The sequence below is a fragment of the Musca autumnalis genome, unplaced genomic scaffold (genome assembly GCF_047663935.1).
Source record: "Musca autumnalis isolate F117 unplaced genomic scaffold, ASM4766393v1 scaffold_2, whole genome shotgun sequence".
NCBI classification, from domain to species: domain Eukaryota; kingdom Metazoa; phylum Arthropoda; class Insecta; order Diptera; family Muscidae; genus Musca; species Musca autumnalis.
The window spans coordinates 111,832,111-111,854,794 of NW_027411755.1; the positions used below are offsets into that span (position 1 = coordinate 111,832,111).

General features: G+C 31.9%; 1 protein-coding gene across 2 annotated transcripts in view; it reads left to right on the forward strand.

The window, feature by feature from the left end:
* Lrch (Leucine-rich-repeats and calponin homology domain protein) overlaps window positions 1-21,432 on the forward strand; it is a 77,517-nt gene extending 56,085 nt beyond the window's left edge. Inside the window, exon 10 of one of the 2 annotated variants that reach the window (XM_073968999.1) lies at window positions 660-2,739. In XM_073968999.1, coding sequence (XP_073825100.1) covers window positions 660-2,027 — 1,368 coding nt within the window. In that variant the 3' untranslated portion in view covers window positions 2,028-2,739. Of the gene's footprint in view, window positions 1-659; window positions 2,740-19,663 lie in introns of those variants that run through there. The other variant, XM_073969000.1, reaches the window with a different exon arrangement.
* The last annotated feature ends 1,252 nt before the right edge of the window (window positions 21,433-22,684 follow it).

The following is a 22,684-nucleotide window of genomic DNA, read 5'->3' on the forward strand; positions in this document are numbered from 1 at the left end:
TGTCCTCCGTGTTGTGTTTGTGTTAATATCGTTTAGATGTTTGTTAGTTTTTTGTTCAGTATATTTTATGATGTTAGACCCGATGAGAGTTTGGCGGTTGAGAACCTCCCTGAGAGCCCTTAGAGCAGTCGGAAGGCCAAACTGGATGGATATATGAGGTCATAACAAATAGAAAGGAAATGAAAGGAGTATCGTCGTGAAGAAGAAGCATAGGTAGTAAATCAATAAACTGTTGGTTGATTTTATAAAATGTTTGCGCCTGAAAGTAGGCTCTGTTTTTTGACTCTTAAAGAGAATAACTTTCATAACGACTTGTATTAAAATTGAATGAAACAAAACGAAAATATTTTAAAATTAATATAATTATTTAAATTGTTCATTTGAAAATTATATAAATTTAAAAAATTTATCCTTATGTTTATTTATTTAAAATACGAATTTAAACTATTTTATTGATTCCCATATGACGCATTGTATTCAAAAGATTCAAATAGTAAAAAACAACTTGAAGACTAAAGCTATTCATGTAAAAGTCCAACATTATTGTATTTTGTATTCAATTTAAATACCCTGTCCCCACCTCACAACTCCTCACTTAAAGACATAGTTGTTGTACAAACTCGTTTACAAATGAATCTGTTATTTGGTGTTGGTTGCAGGAGTTGATTTGCTCCTGTGCGGATGTTGTACCCCTCTCTGAAAATGGTGTCGATGATGAAGATGGCAGCGAAGACGATACTGCGGAACAACTAAGTAATACCAGCATAAAGAATAAAGACTTTCAAGAAAAAAATAACCATCGCGATTTTCAATTTTCAATCAATGAACAACAACAACGAAGAGTGATAGTTATGCCACAGCGCAAAGAATTACCTAATATTACTGCTGTATTGAAGACAGTAGCTGCCCTGATTGCTTTGGATGTAAATCCTCATCATCAGAATGTTACAAATTTACAACAACAACATGAATTTCAAATCAAATTACAACAATATGAGAAAAAACAGCTTAGACTGAAACTAGATAAAGAGGATGCTGTGCGCTCCAAGATAACTAATTGGGAGGATAAACGTCGTTGTATTCTACTGGAGGAGGACGAGGAACGTGAACAGGAAGAAGAAAAAGAAATGAGAGTGCTGCAACAGCAGCAGCCAGAAGAGCAAAAACAATTAACTGCAACTTGCACCAAAGAACAGATGATGAGGGAATTTGACAAATCCATTTTTGAACAATGCAATCGTTACGATAGTAACAGCAATGTTGATGGTAATCATGGTGGACGTCATGAGTATGCCATGTACCATGATAATGAGAAACAGCAACAGCAGCAGCTACGACAGCCAAAAGTTAATACATCCCTTGGCAATTTTTATCGTCATTGTAAATTGAAAACTTTTCAAAAAATTAAACTAAATCTCATAACACACCACGGCAATACGGCTGATAATTTCGGTGGTTCTTCTTCGGAATTGAATACGACCACAACAACATTGCAAACAATTGTTGAAACCGATAACGATGTCATATCTGGTATTGGTGGTGGCAATAGCTTCACTGGAACTTCCACAAACTCCTCGTCTGGCCTCTACCAAATAGTAGATGAAAAATACAATAATGAGCTGTCACTAAAGGTTATAAGTTCCTTGAACGAAATGTCAGGATCACAACCAGCTAATAAATATCAACTATTGGAGTTGCCCTCAGTAGAGAAAAGTTCCGGGGAAAAGGCGTCTCTAACAACTACAGCCACTTCGGTGTCCAAACGTATAGAATTCTTTGAACATGCGAATATACCAAATGGAGGTATAATCAAACCAAAATCGAATATCTACAGTATTTATCGCGTCAATGAGGCAGCCCTTGAATCAGAAGAAAAGTTATTGACCAAAGATTTGCTGCTGAAGGAAAAGGAAGCTGGATCTTCCATATTTATGTTGCGCCATGATTCGCATACATTGACCATAATTTTGTCATGTGTTTTTATTGTGACATTTTTATTATTGATTTTCTTCCCTTTGCCGGGATAAGTAAGGGGAATTGTTCTGGGATTTACGAATGGGAAGAATCCTTGATAAGAAGACACATTTTACATATTAAAATTGAGTTTAGCCGCTACATTGCCATTATAGCTTTATGCTAGCATTATATTGAAATATATGTTATGAATCATATTGTGTAACTTATATACTTACATACACATACAAATATGATTGTGTAATATTATTTTTGTCACATATAAATCGCTTTTATTCATCCATTTTCCGCCAATGAGTCAAGTATACAATTATTTAATATTTATTAGAGGCTGCTTCCATTTTAAGCAAAGTACTTAAACGGTTTATAATAAGTATTTTACCAAAATAATAACTACAACAAAATTTACAAAGCGAATAACGAATTTTTATTACGAAATAATGTATTCAATATTTAAGTATTTAACCGATAATTCGTAAGTCCTTCTCAACAATGAGACAGAAACAAGACACAACATTAATATACACTAACTTCTTATACACGAATGCATTTATATATTACACAATTATACAGTGACATAAAATACACACACACATTTTTACTAAATCCAAAGACTTGAACTGAAAATATATAATAAATATTCCATTCTATAATTTCCTTAAAATAGTTTCACCAATGAAACTCTAAACATAAAAAACCAAAAAATTTTATATTAAAACATACATATAACCAACTCTTTTTCAGTATTAAAACCTTATTGTATAAGAATATATACAGATGTTTTTTTTTATTTATTTAATGTGTTTGGATTGATAATAATTAAAAACAAAAGGTTATAACATATATGTACAAATACATTCAAGCAATGAGTACCAAAAGTCATGATGAAATTGATCCCAGTCGGTAATGTTCACTTTTTTGTGTATCTATAAAAGATTATTTTTTCAAATATGCCATATATCGAATTTAGGTGAATATTTTATTGAAATTGTGACTGCATTTTAAAAATATTATTTTAATATGGGGATTTGCGAAAAAATAATATATTTATCATCAAAGGCAACCCAAATATATTCAATTTCTATTTTACAAACCGATACGAATCGGTAAACTTTTTTAAAGACTTTCCAGCCCTCTATAGGCTTCAATATGAAAAATTTAATATTTAAAGATATGATGTCTTTAGGATTCGCTTGATTATCCACATAGGTAGTCATCGTACCGAAGCTTTCCGCTAGGAATAAGCTGCTATGCAACTTATGTGAGTATACAAACTCTGACCATCCTCAGGTAGATTATTGCACATAGATAATCATCGGTCCGAAGCTTTTCGCTAGGAATAAGCTGATATTCAACTAGTATGAGTATCAACATCGTTTTTTTTCGCAGAAGACGTCTGTCTGCGTCTATATAAATTTATCTGGTCATTCTGAGGTGGATTATTGTATATTTGTATATTTTGTATTATAAACTAAATAATAAATAAGGTTGCTTAAAAGTATTATGCGAAAATTTCATAGGTTATTGGGAAGATAACATTATTTTACAGCAACAAAAAATGAATTTTACACATAGCATTTTTTGATATTCCACTTTATAAAAAACATGACATAAACCGAACATTTACAAATTATTGTAACACAGTATATGACACCCCAACCTTTATACAAATCATACATACAAATATGAAAAAGTGATGTTGACTTGCCGGGACATGGCACTTCAACATATTCATATATACATATGTCCTCCCTCAATGCAAGTCTCTATATATGTGACATTTTGAAATAAATTAAGGACCATGCCCAAAAAAGTTGTTTATTACCACCAGGATTAATTTGCAATTATGTTATGGCTGCTATTAAATCGTTTTTTATGTTTCTTCTCGAAATCTATATTCATTGAAATCCTTAACCAAACACATTATATGAAAATACATATATACATATTTAATTTTTTATTGTTTAAAACAACTACCGAATCTAAGGCATTTTTTATTGCGAGACAATTGTATTATATTTTTTTATATTATATTGTTTCTTTATTTTGTAAGATTTTAATTTATTTGTATTTATTAATTAAACTGCAACATTAATCTTGTCAACTCCATGAATTGAAAACAAAGGAATGAATCTGATTTTTATAAAAAAACAACAAAATATTGAATTGTATACTGAATCTAACTTAAATTGAATTTAGAATCTTTCAAATAATAGGTAAGGATAACCCTTACTACAGAACAATGTGTTTTGAACTCCATTTTAATTGAAAATAACACAAGTTAAAGAAAATAATAGGAATAAAATGATCAAAAATAAGGTTTAACTCCAAAGCAGGGAAAGAGTTTACTAGAATAATAGTAGCTGATGCCAAGAACTAAAATAGAAAAAGAAATACAATATTTAATGAAATCATATTGAAATTAGTTTTCACCTCTTTTGCACCAATTTATACACTTAGATATACTAAAATAGTTGTTTATCACACACAACAAAAGAAACAAGCAGAAAAAGTAACAATCTGAAAATATTCGAAAACAGTGCCTTAATATTGAAAGTTGTTAGTGGTCACAGTCCAAGCAGATGATATTCATTTATTTTAATTCTGAATACATGGTCTGTGAACATTTTAGAAAAGAGTGATGGAAAAATGGAACCTTAAAACGTAATTGCCAAACTGATTGATTCCCTTGGAATATTATCAATATGATTTCATTGCTTCAAAACACACGACAAACACATATATTTTTATATACATTAACACTTAACACATGAACTAACATTCCTCTAATTTCATAGAAAAAACGACAAATATTCAAATCAAATATCTTTAAGAGAACTAGATTTAGTCATTAGTAGAAGGAAGCAGAGAAAGAACCAATTTTGTTCTAACACATTTTAATAGGGCACTTTTCTCATCATACATAATAATATTTTATGTACCATTTCCAAACAAATAATTTTGAAAATAAGTATTTCTTTATTAGTATGAAGTAAAATCTCTTTGCATTTATGAAAAAAAGTATTTGCCTGAACTAGTTTTGCCAATAACACCGAGCAAGGCGGACATCAAATAATGGTACACTATGGTATTGGACATAATAGACAGACCCATATTTAATTCTTTATTTACTGCATTTATATTGCAATAAAAATAAATGAATTTACAAATATAGATTATCTAAATATTTGCAATTTTACCCAAACCAAGCCAACCAACAACGATAGTGTATTTTATAAGCAAATGGAATGGTTCGTGTTGCATAGTGTAACGAAATGCTTTATTTATAAAAAAATATATATTGTATTTCCAAAACAATATACATGTATGGATTTACTGCAACATTTTAGTACATAGTTACGTAGATAGTATTACAAACATGCCTAAAAACAAAATAATTATATTAACGTAAAAAACAATTTTGTACTATTGTAGTACATTTGCATTTATTTGTTAAACACGCTATTAAATGATTGCTAATAATCAATGAATTAATTAAACACACATACACAACCACATTCATATTTATTCTATAAACGAAATGTTCTGTATAACAAATAATATATGAACTAATTTTGATACTAAATATATAAATAAAATAAATAAATCGCTGGATTTTATTATGGATTAGATTTTAAGAAAAAATATATATATGCAAATCGAGAGGACTATACCAACCGTTCAAGTTCAAACGCTTGAATTAAACTTCAATGTACAGAAAATATTACAATAATGTACCTTAAACATGAAATTTAATATAAAAACGGTGATTGGTTAACGATGGCGGATTTTCACGAAATCCTCGTACAGATCGAATTTATACAATCGATTAAAAAATTACCAATTCGTTGTTGTGGCTAAAAAAACAAATCGTAGGATTCATTAGCGGTATTCACTTAAGGTGTTAGATCTTCAACTCTTGTATATGTACTAGGGTTTTTACAACGAAGTGTGAACGTATTTTTGTTGTCGTCAATCGATCTTTCAATTTCAGTTTTATTACGCTTTTTGCAAAAATTACCCAGCAGATTTTTATTTTTATTACATTGTAAAATAAAATATGTTTACAAAGTTTATCTTAAATGAATAATACTTAGCTCCCATATGCTCTTCAAGCCATCATTTTCTTCGAGCACTTCTTACCGCAGCCGAGATAAAGATCAATGATTGTTGTAAATAACCATTAAAATATTCTAATTTTATAAGATTTCATTTATTAAAAATAGAAAATGTTATATTTGAATCATGGCAAAATACCCAGGTAGTGGCATCGTAAAATTTTGAATATTATTTATTTATTATAAACAGTGTAGTAAATACAGAGTTAGTAAAGGCAAGATATAGCATTGGCTGCTCTGGCCATCAGCTACGTTGAATATGTTATGTCAAAATGTTCTTTATGTTGTTGGGGAAATTACAACAAAAATAATTTTTTTTATAAAGGGATTTGACTTTTCATATTTAATTGTGCCATGATTTGAATAAATATGTATGTGTACAATTATTTCAAAGCACGCTTTTTAAACATTTTTTGGGGTTGTTTCCAAGACACAATGCAACATATGGTCGTGCAACTTGTCCTACATGACAATTTCGGAAATTTCGTCAACGTATCGTCTACGAAAATAGGTTTGTACGATAACCCGAAAGTTTGTACAAATTTGTAAAATTTTTTACAAAATGCTGTTCGATAACAAACTCAACTGAGAAGACTTGCAAGTAGTTGCAATAACTTGCAAATACTTTTGTGTAGATTTACTACTGGGAAGCTTTTTCTTTGCCTAAAATTATTCTCTTCATTTTTTAAGATTTTCATCCACAAAAAAAACACGCTGACATAATATCAAACTCAGACCAAAATGGAGGTAAAACCATCAGTTGCTCTACACTCTAGTAAAAATAAAGTAAATGTTTACAATACTTTTTGGTGGAGTAAATTAACAACCCTGTGGTAAATTAAACTTTCATATATTGCATTGTTGTAGTATTGTAAATGGTTGTATATCTACAATAATAACAAGATGTACTAGATCTACAATACCACTTTACCAACATTAGTTAATCCCGCTATTGTTAAGCCACAACCATGAACTTGTAAAAAAATTTTTCAAGAGGTTGATTACTGCGGTAAAGTTTGTTCATTAAGGTAAGGTCACATTAGGCAAATATTTGCTCAAAAGTGACAAATATTTGTTTGCCACAATTTGACCAGCAAATATTTTTCAAAGGCAAACATGAAAACAGCTGATTTTGGGAAAACAAAACTATTTGGAAGCAAACAAAAAACCAAATTGCTTTTAATGTGAACACCGTTCAGCAAATATTTTCCTCCTTTTTTGACAAACATTTATTTGGTCTTACAATTTGTTTGTAAGAGCAAACAAGAGCAAACATCTGCTGAAACACATTGTTGTCACATATTAAAAAGGGGCATATGACCATAAAATGACGAAATTTCTTGTAAATATATAATACGAAGTCAATATTTAGTGAATAAAGAAATAAATAAATGGGAGATGAGGGATTTAAAAAACCAAAAATGTTTCACAATCGATGAATCCGAGTTTCACCCATTCAGAATTCGCGAACTGCTAACATATTCTATATAGTATGATTGAAAATCTATATCCATAAGGTCGACCATAAAAATTAATTTACGTGGAAGCTGTGTTGGCATCAATGTAGAAAAATAGCTAAAAATGGGTTGAAGCCAACAAGTTTTTTTATGCTCCCTTCTGATTTCTGGCTTAACCTTACATTTTATAGACATATGCTCAAAGAAAGACTTAAAGAATAATTCATGGGCAATGTGATACTAGTGTATCATTTTTCGATATATCCACTGCATCCACCTAAATTTGATGCTGTCATTTTGAAGCCGGAATTTCGGGGTTTTTCAAAAAAAACCTATTTTTTGAGTTTAAAATTTACAAGTGTTATTCAATTTCCTTTGTAACCCGTGTGAATTTAGTTTTTCAACTTTCTTTTTCAACTTTGCTTTAAAATTAATCCAGACTCTGCCACTCTTCAGGTGTTCGTGTTGGAGGTTCATGGCTGTTTAAACTGTCCGAAATTGACCTCCACGCTTCATCCGCTGTGGCTTTGGTGTCACCAAAACTCCCGAACTCCTCGGGCTAAGTTTGGATTTTCACTCAGTTTATCAATTAATATTTCGAACTGTTGCTTTGTCGTTATTTTCACCATATTGATACACAAAATTAATTAATGATGCAAAGAATCAATAATTGGTAACAAAATGTTTATTTTTCCTTCTATTTTACTTGTTGTTTCTTCGAAAATGTAACCTGCAACTGAAAATTGATGGTTGCTGAAAAACAGCCGCTTCGTCAACTGAGATTCGCAACTTCAGTTGAGAGTTGCCATACGTGGATCAATTTTGACAACTGGCAACGCCACTCAACGATAATTGTTATCGATGATCGACTCCGTTGTAGTACGATTGCAAGTTATGAGCACCATCTTTTGTGCACTTTCCTGATCATCAAAGCACATCTTGCACATATGCCTGAAACAGTGTCGAGTTTAAAGCAGTCTGGGAAGATAATGCTGTTTATATTATTTTTTAATGAGAGAACTTTCTAGAAGAAATCGATGAAGATAGAACTATGAAATTTGAAGTAAATGTTTATCAAATGAAGATCTTTTATTTTATAAAGTTACAACAAATTCATATATGTATTTATAAATTACCACCGTGGTGCAATGGTATGCACACCCGCCTTGCACACAGAAGGTCGTGGGTTCAATTCCCCGGCCAGGCAACATCAAACACTTTTCAACGGTGGCAAAATACCCCTCAGTAATGTTGGCGACATTTCTTGAGTATTTCAGCCATGTAAAACTTCTCTACAAAAGTGGTGTCTTAGACACGCCGTTCGGACTCGGCGATAAACTGTAGGTCCCATATCATTGAGCTAATATGAATCGGGGTGCACTCATTGATATGAGAGAAGTCTCCCTTGTCCCTTATGGGATGTTTGTGGAACAATTATTATTATTATTATTATATTATTTATAAATTAAGGTGGCTATATCAAAAAGATCCCAAAATGTAAATTTTCAACCTATATTGACAATTTTTGAATAAGTTGATTATTGTAGGTAAAATTCTGAAATTACATAAAACCGGTGGTACCGTTATAGGGGTCTATTCCCCGGGGTCGCAGTTGTTCGCAATTAATCTATTGAGAAATGTAAAGATCGAGAGCCCCTCGTTGTTACTTCCTTCCTTGTTCACAAATAAGACAACGTTCAATTTTTGGTTTATAAAAGTAAGTTTACTTGTACCCACTTAAAACTGGCTGCTCAATCAAAATTCTCCTTACCTTAGTAACATTTTTATTAAAAACAGACTCACGCCAAGTGGACTTTATTACGTGTATTGTGACGGTCATAACAACCAACTCAAAATTGGACCTTATGACCACAATCTGGACGATCGCTAAAATCGAGGAACCGAAGGGGATAGAATTTAAAATGGGGGATAGAATTTATTATACCCTACACCACACTGTGGTAAGGGGTATTATGTGTTAGTGCATTTGTATGTAACATGCATAAGGAAAAGAGATAGACCCATAGTTCCTTCAAGGGATATGCATAGAATCACTTTCTGAGTCGATTTATGCATGTCCGTCCGTCCGTTCGCAACGTACAGGTCGCATTTGTTGTCCAATTTGGCTGAAAATTGGGCAAGATCATTTTTTTAGACGTCGGAAGAACGGTATTGCTTTTGGTAAAAATCGGTTCAGATTTGGATATAGCTCCCATATATGTATATTTTCGTCCGATTTGAGGTATTTGATGCACCAAACACGCTATATCTGTCCAATTTTGATGAAATTTGGAATTTATGACGGAATTAGGTCTATAAATAAATGTACCAAATTATATTGAAATCGGATCTGATTTGGATATAGCTCCCATATATATTTTCAGCCGATTTATCGTATTTGCTGCATCAAACACGCTATATACGTCCGATTTGGATGAAATTTGGCATGTGTGACTGAATTCTGTCTAAAAATAAATGTGCCAAACTACATCGAAATCGGTTCAGATTTGGATATAGCTCCTATGTATATTTTCTCCCGATCTGTCCAATTTTGATGAAATTTGGAATGTCTGATGGAATTTTCTGTAGTAATAAGTGTACCATATCTATATATATAAATGAGCTTGGTGATAAGTGATTGACTGACTGACTGACTCATCATCAACGCCCAGCCAAAACGGCTAAAGCTAGGAGCTTGAAATTTTACCAGTGGGTCACTGTTGATGCAAATGTGCGAGATAAGGCCGGGTTTTAGAAAATTCGTCCTGGAACCACAAAAAATAACAACAACAAAAATCCTTATTTTTCATTACTATTACGTACTTATTCACTTAGTTGGCCCTCTGCAAGACATGTGTAAAATTAACAATGCCATAACATCTTGATATCGTAAGAGATCACACATAATTTCAAATTTTGTAGTTTACTTCTAGGCGCACTTATTTTATCGTAAACCACTAAATAATACAAAGACAAGACATTTGTTATCTTCCATTGCAACAGATGTCGCAGTTGGTGATAATGGTGTATAAACATCAATTACGCAAATGAACAAATGAGTTGCTGTTGAAGACAACATTAGGGGAATAAATTCAGAAATCGGCCAGAAATAACAACAACTAAAAACTGTATGGACCTGACTTTTTGGTAATAACTAAATGTTTGCAAATCAATGAAAGTGCAATAGAATTGTGCATATTACCACGATTTATTTGCAATTAAGAATTTTATCGTATATGGAGATGTACAGTCATAACTATTCAATTTTCAATTTCAAAATCTGTAATTTGATGAAATCGGTAAATAATTAATGAAATCAATAATAGGCCCCAGGAATATAGGAATATAGGAATTTGGTATGGAAATCAAGGTTGGGAAGTGGTGCTTCTAAAAGGAAATGGTTTGGAAAATTACCAATCATGTGTACGAAAAGTACTAAATTTAGTACAATTTTGATTTGGGTGAACGTAAAGAGCTGGAAACCTGAAATTTGGAATTAAGGTTACTGTTGTAGTGTAGGATTGAGATATGGCGGTAGTTTTGGAAATTCGTGCTTATGTGTACGAAAAGTACTAAATAGTACTAAATTTGGTACAATAGGGATTTGGGTGAACGGATAGAGCTGGAATCCTGATATTTGGAATTGAGATTACTGTTGGAGTGTAGGATTGAAGAACTTTTGGAAATTCGTACTTATGTGTATGAAAAGTACTAAATGGTACTAAATTTGATACAATGGGGATTTGGGTGAACGGATAATAGCTGGAATCTCGAAATTTGGAATTGAGATTACTGGTGGGGTGTAGGATTGAGGTAGTTTTGAAAATTCGTACTTATGGGTACGAAAAGTACTAAATGGTGCTAAATTTAGTACAATTTGGATTTGAATGAACGGATAGAGCTGGAAACCTGAAATTTGGAATTAATATTTCTGTTGAAGTGTAGGATTGAGATATGAAGGTGGTTTTGGAAATTAGTACTTATGTGTACGGAAAGTACTAAATGGAACTAAATTTTGTATAATGGGGATTTGGGTGAACGGATAGCGCTGGAATCTCTAAATTTGGAACTGAGATTACTGGTGGAGTTTAATATTGTTTAAGTTTTGGAAATTCGTACATAGGGTACGAAAAATACTAAATAGCACTAAATTTGGTACAGTTTCGATTTGGGTGAACGGATAGGGCTTGATTCCTCAAATTTGGACTGAGGATCACTGATGAAGAGTAAGAAAGATGCACCAAAGGGTTTTTGGAAACTTGAGTGTACGAAAAGTAATAATTGGTACTAAATTTAGTACAATTTGGATTTGAGTGAACGGATAGAGCTGGATTCCTGAAATTTGGATTTGATATTACTGTTGGAGTGTAGGACTGGGGAAGTTTTGGATATTCTTACTTATGTGAATGAAAAGTACTAAATGGTACTAAATTTGGGACAATGGGGATTTGGGTGAACGGATATAGTTGGAATCTCGAAATTTGGAATTGAGATTACTGGTGGGGTGTAGAATTGAGGTAGTTTTGAAAATTCGTACTTATGGGTACGAAAAGTACTAAATGGTACTAAATTTAGTACAATTTGGATTTGGGTGAACGTATGTATGTAGCTGGAAACCTGAAATTTGGAATTAAGATTACTGTGAAGTGTAGGACTGAGATATGAGGGTGGTTTTGGAAATTCGTACTTATGTGTTCGAAAAGTACTAAATTTGGTACAATAGGGATTCGAGTGAACGGACAGAGCTGGAATCCTGAAATTTGAAATTGAGATTACTGTTGGATCATAGGATTGGGGAAATTTTGGAAATTCGTATTTATGTGTACGAAAAGTACTAAATGGTACTAAATTTATTACAATTTGGATTTGGGTGAACGGATAGAGCTGGAATCCTAAAGTTTTGAATTAAGATTACTGTAGGGGTGTAGGATTGAGATAGTTTTAGAAATTCGTACCTTTGAGTACGAAAAGTACTAAATGGTACTAAATTTGGTACAATTTGGATGAACGGATAAAGCTGGAATTCTGAAATTTGGAACTAAGATTACTGTCGGACAGTAGAATTGAGGTAGTTTTGGAAATTCGTACTTATGGGTACAGAAAGCACTAAATTCGGTACAATTTGAATTTTAGTAAACGGATAGTGTTGGAATTAGGAATTAAGATTACTGTAGGAGTGTAGTATTGAGGAAATTTTGAAAAGTCGTACGTGTGCGTACGAGAAGTACAAAATGGTACTAAATATGGTACAATGTGGATTTGGGTGAACGGGTAGAGCTGGAATCCTGAAATTTTTGTTTGGGAAAGAAATGGTACTAAATTTGATACAATTTGGATTCGGGTGAATTAATAGAGCTGGAATCCTGAAATTTGGAATTACGATTACAGTCGAAGAGTAGGATTCAGGTTGTTTTGAAAAAGCAAACTTATGGTTACGAAAAGCACTATATGGTACTATTTGTATGTACTATTAGTACAATTTGTATGTAGGTGAACGGATAGCGGTGGAATCCTGCAATTTGAAAGTATGATTATTGTAGCCCTGTTGCGTTGAGGAAGTTTTGAAAATTGGTACGAAAATTCTAAATTGTTCTAAATTTAGTACAATTTTAATTTGGTTTAACGGATAGAGTTTGAATCCTGAAATTTGGAAGTAAGATTACTACTAAAGTGAAGGATTGAGGTAGTTTTGGAAAATCTTTCTTATGGGTACGAAGAGTTCGACTTGATACTAAGTTTGGTACAATTTGGAATTGGACGAACGGATACAGCTGGAATCTTGAGATTTGGAATTACTGTAATTATTATGGAATTTACTGTAATTATTTTGTATTAATGTCCGTGTATGACTGAGATATGTCGTCGAAATACGTACCATAAGTATACGTAAATTACTTAATGGTACTCAATTTGTTTTTGGGTGTAGGGACAGTGCTGGAATTTTTATTTTTTGGAGTTAGGGTGTGTATTGGTGTGCAACGTTGATCTCGCTGTTAATGTGTAAGGGTGACATACGGCTGATCTTTTTTAAAAACGAACTTAAGGGGTACGTACAGTACTAAGATAAAAATAAATATTGATTAAAATTGGTATTAGTGCGACCAAATTTTCAGTGTTTGTCATTTCCATATTATATATTGTTTATTTGTTTTTTTATTTTCTTTCCGCATACGAAGTAGCGGGCATTTTGCTAGTTTTATATAAATAGACATCGGATTTTGCATATTTGCATATTTTTTAATATTAAAGATACGAAGATTCTGATTGGACCAAAATTCGTTTCAAAGAAATCTAAATTCAATGGCAGGGTCATATTTCGTATTTATTTTGCATATTTGCATATTTTGCATATGCACAAAATATGCAAAAAATATGCAAAATATGCAAAAAATATGCAAAATATGCAAAATATGCAAAAAATATGCAAAATATGCAAAAAATATGCAAAATATGCAAAAAATATGCAGAATATGCAAAAAATATGCAAAATATGCAAACAGATTTTGGCCGAAAATCGTCATAAAAGTCGTAAAATTGTTATTTAAAGTTGGTAAAACCATCAAAAAATACATAACAGTGTTCTAAACTAAGACTGTTGACCGTATAACGTCGATTTTTTCAGCAGATTATTATGTTATTGAGACCATTTACGACAGTGCACTATAGGTAATTTGCCCTGTTTTTGAGACAAAAATTAATAACAGCGGAATTAAAGGATTTTTTAACTTTTTAAATTATTTATGTGTAAAAGTGAGATAAAACAAAGATTTTTACAGAGAAATTCGGATATAACGAACAACGGTTATAAGCAACTACGTATATAACGAACAAAGCTATTTTTTCTAATGCAATTTTCATTAGTTTTCTTATAACAACAAACTGTTGAAAACGATCACGATAGTAAGTAACAAAAATTTTGTCCCCGCGAGTAGATTTTCCAACGAATTGTTACTACAGTTTTGTATATTTTTTGAATATACGTTAATAAAGACGAGTTTAGTACTCCCCTAAGCCGTATCAATGATTAATATGTAATAGAGAGATAAAATAAAGCTTACTACTGCCGCACCGTTTATAGAAAACCACGATATACCGAATGTTGTCGCCATTACTGACCTTACTTGCAATGAAATTGTAAACAACAATATTTATTACATTTATTGTTTATTTCCTCAAACCAAACTTCCACAATTTTAAGACTTTTTATTGAGAAGTACCCTTATAAAATCTCATAAATATCAAAAAGCGGGCAAAAACCTAGTAATACCAACGCAGAAGACTTTCAGTAATGTGTTCTAGGTGGCAAAATCACGGCCAAACACGGCCAATTTAGTATAAGTCTATATGAAGTGAGTTTAAGAAAAATAAAATATTTATTTCTGACTTTTTGTATTTTTTGGTCGCCACACAAAATGTTTAAGCCATATTATATATTAAATAAATTCCTCTCGCAATTGCGAATCTATTCCACTTTACATGTATTTATATTTGGTTTATTTTTCCGCGGTTTAAATACATTGAAATATGCCTTACAATATATATTTTTTTAGTTCTTCTTCGAAATTCTCTCTTTGACTGCAATTTAAACCGCGATAATGATGCTATTTTGAAAAATATCATTCATATTAATAAATTTTGACATGTTCGTTTTTCAATGCCAACTAAAAAATTATTATTATTAAAACTAGAAAAATCGACTTTTTGCCTCAAAAACTGGGCAAATTACCTATAGTGCAGTGTGGTGTAGGGTATAAAAATATGGCATCGTAATACCATTTTTTATTATTAAACTATAGCGGTATTCACTCATGTTGGTAAAGTGGCATTGTAGATCTTGTACATCTTGTTAATATTGTAGATCTACAAGTGTTTACAATACCACAACAACAAAATACATGAAAGTTTAATTTACCACAGGGTTGTTAATTTACTCGACCTAAAGGTATTGTAAACATTCCATTGTACTTTTACAAGGGTTAGAACAGCTGATTGTTGTGCCGTCACTTTGTTCTGAGTTTTATTTATGTCGGAGTTTTTTGGTAGAAAAATGGGAAAAATAAAAAGAATAAAAGAGTGGAGGCCAAGAAAAAAAACAATTTTTTATGAAAAATTGTAATAAAACTGAAACTAAAAGATACACCTACGACGACGTTAAGATGCTTTGATTTGTTTACGATATTCACAAAAAAAGACTTTCACACTTCGTTGTAAAAAACCCTGGTACATATAGTACATTAACAAGAGTTGTAAATCTACCACAATGAGTGAATACCGCTTATGTAAAAATATAAAATTTGATAAAATATCAAACGTTTTATGCAAAATTCAATATTTTCTTTTTTGTAGCATCTAAATTTAATTTGTAGCATTGGGCTGGTTTTAACTCAAAGGACCAAATCGATCTCGGATTTTTTAGCCAGGGAGCCGCCTAAACCTTATAGTATTGTTAGAAATTAAGATTGGGGCCTCGAAGTTATGAAAATCTATTTTTTTTTTTGCTATTTGGCGACTTCGACGGTCCATATATGTGGAACGGTTAAAGCTACTTGCATTTAATTAAGAGCTATTCTGTTCTAAACATTTCTTGATGAACAACAAAGTACGTAAGTCTTACTGAATTCGAGATAATAAACCCAATGTCCCGAAAAAGGCCTTAGGGCAAAAATGGAGTCTATTTAAAAAAAAACAACATTTTTCTTCCTATATTATCAAATTTTTATGAATGAAAACGAATATATTTTACTTTATTTGAAAATTTTGCCTATTAGGGCGAAGATCTATTTTAATATTAATTTTAATTCATTTCTCGTTGGAGTCGAGCTTAATGATGTTTGCAAGTGAAAAAGGAAAGCCGGAGAACCCCCACTACCACCATTATGTGACATGTTACGTCTTTTGTAGAGACTCATCAGACATATCGGCCGTGGAATGGCATCGCCATCCATCAAACATTTCATTTTTCAAATGTAATTTTGTTTTTACAAAGATGGACATTTGTACATTCATTGTATGACTTCAATTCATACATATTATAATTTACTTATGCCCGTAATTTCAACGTCTGGGTAAACGGGTAGGTAGCTACCTATTAGTTATCTTTACCTACGCGTTTAGTAATTTCTCCATGCCATTTACCGAGGCGTGTAAATTTTGAAATCATGTGGTAATATTGGTGATGTTCATTCATGATTTCGCAAAATCATTGCCTTATAGAAGTGTTTTACAACTTTTAACACATTGGCAAAGATTAACCAGGTAAAATCCTTGGTGTAAGTAACACGGGCGTTTTTGACTCGGTAACGTTACCTATGCGTTGAAATTATAAAATGTTGCTTACACGGGAGATATCTGTGAACTCATAGATAGCTAAGTCTTGAAATTACAGGCAGTAAGGGACTGACACAATGTGGGTTTGGAGCGATCTGGGTACAGCTGACAACTTGGTGATGAACTCGACTCCTTGCTATGTCGCTCACAATTTTCAAGTTATTTACTATCCTTTACCCCTCCTGGTAATTGATGTTCTGTAGTCAAGTTGCATTATCTTTTTCAAGAAATTCGGAGTTAAAGTTTAATCTGTTGAACAACAATTAAGTCTCACATGTAATTATGCCTGGTAAACCTTTTTCTTTGAATTTCGGCAGTTGATTTTTGTAAGTTTGGATCGATTATTTCTGGAGAAATTTCTATCTTTGCTTTGTTAAAATTTTTGTCGTCTTTTGGATCTTTACGGTGTTTTGCACTCTCAGATCAAACAATGCCAGACCAATAAGTTCAGGACTAAGGTACCACATATGATTTATCATTTTTTTATTTCCTTTATTTGATATTTGTTTGTGAATGCCTTTCGTATTAAGTAAATCTTCAATGCGGATTAGGTCTTGTTTTGGACCTAAAATATTTCTGAATATCGTTTTCACTATTTTTTGTATTAAACTATTGTCTCTACTTCTTTTTAACCTATTGATAATGTTTACCCAATATATCCTATATTATATCTATATAAACATTATCTTGTTGTAAAATCAATAACCCAAACTCTCACTTATAACACCCGGTTGTTGTCGTGTGTGATACCAAATAAATAAATAAAATAGAAAAAACATTCTGGGAGCGTCCAGTCTGGAACGATTTAAACGCAAGGTGCTTCTACGGCCTCTTGTTCTTGGGAAGTGGGCTGGGCAGTAGTTTTAAAACACTCTCGCCTACTTCGAACTTGGATTTGCCAATCGCAGACTATTCTTATAGAAATCGCTTGAATATGTTTGGTTGATGTCCGGATGTGCTTCCAAACTTGCAGTCAAAAATCCTTCTCAAAAATTTTCAATTGCATAGTTACGACTTTCTTGAAGCCACGCTTGATTGTTTTTGGAACAGATGGTTCTTCAGATTCTACGATACGTTTAGCATCAAAACATGACCTAGACCTCATTGAAAATTTATTGAAATATGAAAACATTGACACACAAATTTCAGAAAAAGGAATAACATAATTAATAATCTGTGGCATCTTAGTCCTGAACTTGCTGACCTGGCATTGTTTGATCCAACGGTGCAAAACGCCGTAAAGAGCCAAAAGGCGACAAAAATCTTAAAAAAGCAAAGATTAAAATTTCTTCAGAAATATTCGATCCAAATTTCCAAAAGAGCAACTGCCGAAAATCCTAGAAAAAGGTCTGGCATAATTCTTGTTGTTCAAGAGATTAAACATTAACTCCGAATTTCCAGGAGGCGCAAAGGATGGTAAACAACTTGAAAGTTGCGAACTACATAGCAGGGCGTTCTTCAAGTAGTCAGCTGTTCCCAGATAGCTCCAAAACCACATGATGTCTGCTGACTCTCGAATAAATTTAATTTAGAACAAAATGTAAGAGACATTTGTTTTCATTCCAAAAATTTATAAAAATGAAGAAAATGTTTTTTAATAGTCTCCATTTTCGCACAAAGGCGTAACTAGTCACGTTTTTCGGGACATTGGCTTTATTATCTCGAATTCTGTAATACCTATTTAGTATTAGATTTATTATATATACTTATATTTTGTTGTTCAGCAAGAAATGTTAAGAATAGATAGGCCTTTAATTTAATGCTTAATATTGACAAAAAGCTTTAACCATTCCAGAGAATTGGGTCGCCGAAATCGCTATATAGCCAAAAAATCGAGATTTTCATAATGTCGAGGTCCCAGTGGCACATGTTAACATATTCCAATTGTGCTCAAACTTTGACAGTCTTAAAATCTGACCATATAAAAACTTTATGCGGTTGCCGCCTAAAAAAATCCGACATCGATTTGTTCCCTTTGAACAATAACCAGCCCAACGCTACAAATTATAACAAAGAAAATATTGAATATTGATTTTATATTTTTGCATAGTTTAATAATAAAAAAATTGTATTACAATACCATACTTTTATACCCTACACCACACTGTCGTAAGAGGTGTCGATAACACAATAATCTGCTAAAAAATCGACGTTAAACGGCCAACTATCTTAGTTTAGAACACTTTGAAGATTTTTGACGATTTTTCTAACATTAATTGACAATTTTACGACTTTTATGACGATTTTTGGCCAAAAACTGTTTGCATATTTTTTTGCATATTTTGCATATTTTTGGCATATTTTTTGCATATTTTTTGCATGTTTTTGATATGACCCCAAATATCGAAAAATTGACCCTTAAAACGCCTAGATCCAAAATTTGAGTCCAATCGGATGAGAAATAAAAAACATGCAAAAATCCGATGTCTATATATAAATTAGTTCAAATTGATATATATCTCCTATATTTTACATATTCACAGTGGTGTAGGGTATCATATAGTCGGCCCCGCCCGACTATGATCCTTTCCTTACTGGTTTTTAATTATAGCGTACTTCAAACGTTTAAAAATTCTTGACTCTACTCTATTATTTTACTTTTTTGAAAGCTAATTTAGAATCCTATCCGCACTCCTTTCTTATTTTAGAGGTAGACCACCATGGTTCAAAAGGTCTTCGAATGAAGTAACTACAATCATTGATGTTATCATTGCATCGCTACATGCTTTATACTCATGGAACTTGAAATAATGACTATTTTTTTTCTTTCTTTCATTATCATTTCAGAACTTAATTTGTTGTGCTGCTGATGTACTCGAAGGCAAAGGTGCTGTCCAAGTGGCCATAACTGTATGTGAATTATTTCGCCTGCATAGTGGCAATATACAAAATTCCAAATCACCAACACGTGCTAATCGTGCGGCCCTAACACCTTCACCCATTGTCTAAATGATGTAACGTCCTGCCGTCAAACACTTCCCATACCCTGTTACATATTTATTTTTATGTATAACCACAAGTCAAGGGGAAGAAACACAGGTTCCTTTAACATTTCGAAAATATCACAAAGAAATTATGTTTTGTTGTTGTGAAACAAATGGAAACTTTAAGTATTGTGAATTGTTGTGAATGCAAAGCAAAGTTTGCTGCCATTTATTACTAATGCTCGATGTTCGACCAACGAAGATGAATGCAAAGGAGGAGGAAGACACGTTGGTGCTGAAAAAAACAAAGGAAATTCGAATTTTCATTTTAAGCTTAGTACAATTTTTGTTTACAATTTTATACATTGTTTTATTTTTCGTTTTCCATATTTGTGTAAATTATTTTTTTTTATCAAGACTTTATTTTTCTATATTTTTAAGTAGACTGGTTTTTGTTTATAATTTAACCGATAAACAAAAGAGAAAGAAAATGGAACAAATCAAACTCAAATACTGTAAATACATGACGCCAAAAAACATACTGAATTATGTAGACTAAATAGTTATAGAGCATAGAAATAGTACGTGTTACTATAAACGAATATATTACAAGGGTATTATATGTGCGTTTGTACGTACATATATACTGGCATATTTATAGTACGATATACATATATAAAAATAAATGAATTTATTCACATCAAGACATTCATTCACCGCCCAGAGTCGAATAGAACGTATCTAGTTATAATTCTAACTTAAAACACACACAGACACACAAAATCATTGATCTTAACTTTGGCTAATCAGTACATCTATCAAATATTTAAAAATCACATTAAGCAAATAATGTGATAGTAAAATACGAAGATAAAAAATAGAAAACAATAAAATCAACGAAAGTCATTTACACAGTATCATATACATGCATTTGTGCATTGTCGGCTTAAGGTTTAGGGGTCCGTCAATAAAGCGTTTTCATATTTGGAGAAAATTTCAATAAAACATATGATGACTCTTTGCTTGTTATAATTTACATATCGCTCATTTACTCAAAGAGTGACACATTTCAAAATAGCCAGTTTCGAGAAAAACGCGTTTTAAGTTCGCGACTAAAATTTGACTTCCCATCTTAAAAAGATTATTACACAAAAACTAAAATAACTACTTGGACCATATTTTGCAAACAGCTAGCCATATGTCAGTGCTAAATTTCTGTGCAAGATCAAGCATGATTCGAGTTGTTTTAGTGCTTCATAAGCTCAAAAGACTATTGTGTTGAATTATGCGAAGCTCGTAGTAAATGAGTTGAGTTTTAGAGATATCAGCATGAAAATTTGACACAAGATAAAGTAGAACTCGTAGAAAAATTGCTAACTCAGAAAAAGCATTTTTTGAGTTATGCCACTATTTGAGTAAATGAGCGATATGTATATCACCATATTTAAATCTATCATAATTAACTAAAGGGCTACTGCGGGCTCTTCAACTTTAAGAGGACTGTAAATTATTTTTTTTATTTTACTCTTTTTGTTTATTTTTTATATGTTAATTATTACTGATATTTTAGTCATAGTAATAATGTACTTTACATGTTTTGTGATTAAAAACAGAAAAATTACATTTTATAAATATTACGTCTTTTGGTTTTTATTATACCCTATACCACTATGTGGAAAGGGTATTACAAGTTTGTTTTGGTAAAAATTCAATGTGGTACACCAATCTTCATGTCTCGACGTGCTATTTTGAGATGTGTGTCCGTCCGTCTGTCCATTATAATTGTAATCAAACTCCAGGCCGCAATTATGGACCGATCGTCATGAAATTTTGTATGGAGGTCGGGTTCAGACCAAAATAGATTCACATTTTTATTGGTGATGATCGTGAAATATTTAGGGGGTGAAATGGACCAAAAACATAATATTTATCCAATTTTGTCTCTGTAGGTTGCAATAATAGTCCGATCATCGCGAAATTTTTAATAAGGTAAGAGTATATGACCAAGATGAAGCTTGTAATTTGAGATGTCGATCAGATAATATTCAGAGGGTTAAATGAACTACAACTTTTGTGTGAAAATTTTTAATATACCGCTTATATCTGTGTTCCTGTAAGAGACATTGCGGGTAAGTAAGCTATACTTGGAAGAGAAACGCTTGACCTTTTTAATATACATATTTATTTATTGCAGTCTTTAGAACATAAATTCCTTACAGACTATGATAACAAAGTTGAATTTAATTAAATACAGTAATAAAATACAATTTAAAGTTCTCTTTCGAAATGCAAAATGTTGATTATATATCCTTTGGTAGTTCATACTAACCTCATTAATATAATAAAAAGCACGCGTTAAGGGACTATGTCGAGCATAATACCTCATTTGACTCGGAGGAGCATACATTGGTATCAATGACAATAATTCGGAAGAATTAATCGTATTACAGTATTTTTTGCTTACCTGCACAATCAAAAATTGCACGACTTCTTGTGCAGCAATCCCCAAAATGCAGGAAGCTTAAATTCGCTTACCTGCCCAACAAGGCCAATATCTTCAATATTACTTACGTGCATATGATGTGCAGCTATAAGCAATGTTGGAATAATAAAGTGAGAGACATTTCAAGTTCGGAAGAGAAAACGTTAAAATTTTTTACAATTCATTATCTTTTCTTGTGTTGTATTTGTTTTGCACACTTCTTATCAGTACGAAATCAGAGTGGTTGAACTTTATCTTAGTTTTGAGTTCGCAAAAAAATTTAAAATTTTTTCTTGTGCAGATATATGTAAATTTTACAACCAAATTGAAGTAAAATCACAAAAATGTTGATGCAGCTATGCCGAAAATGCAGCTATTGAATGTGCACTAAAACATAATATA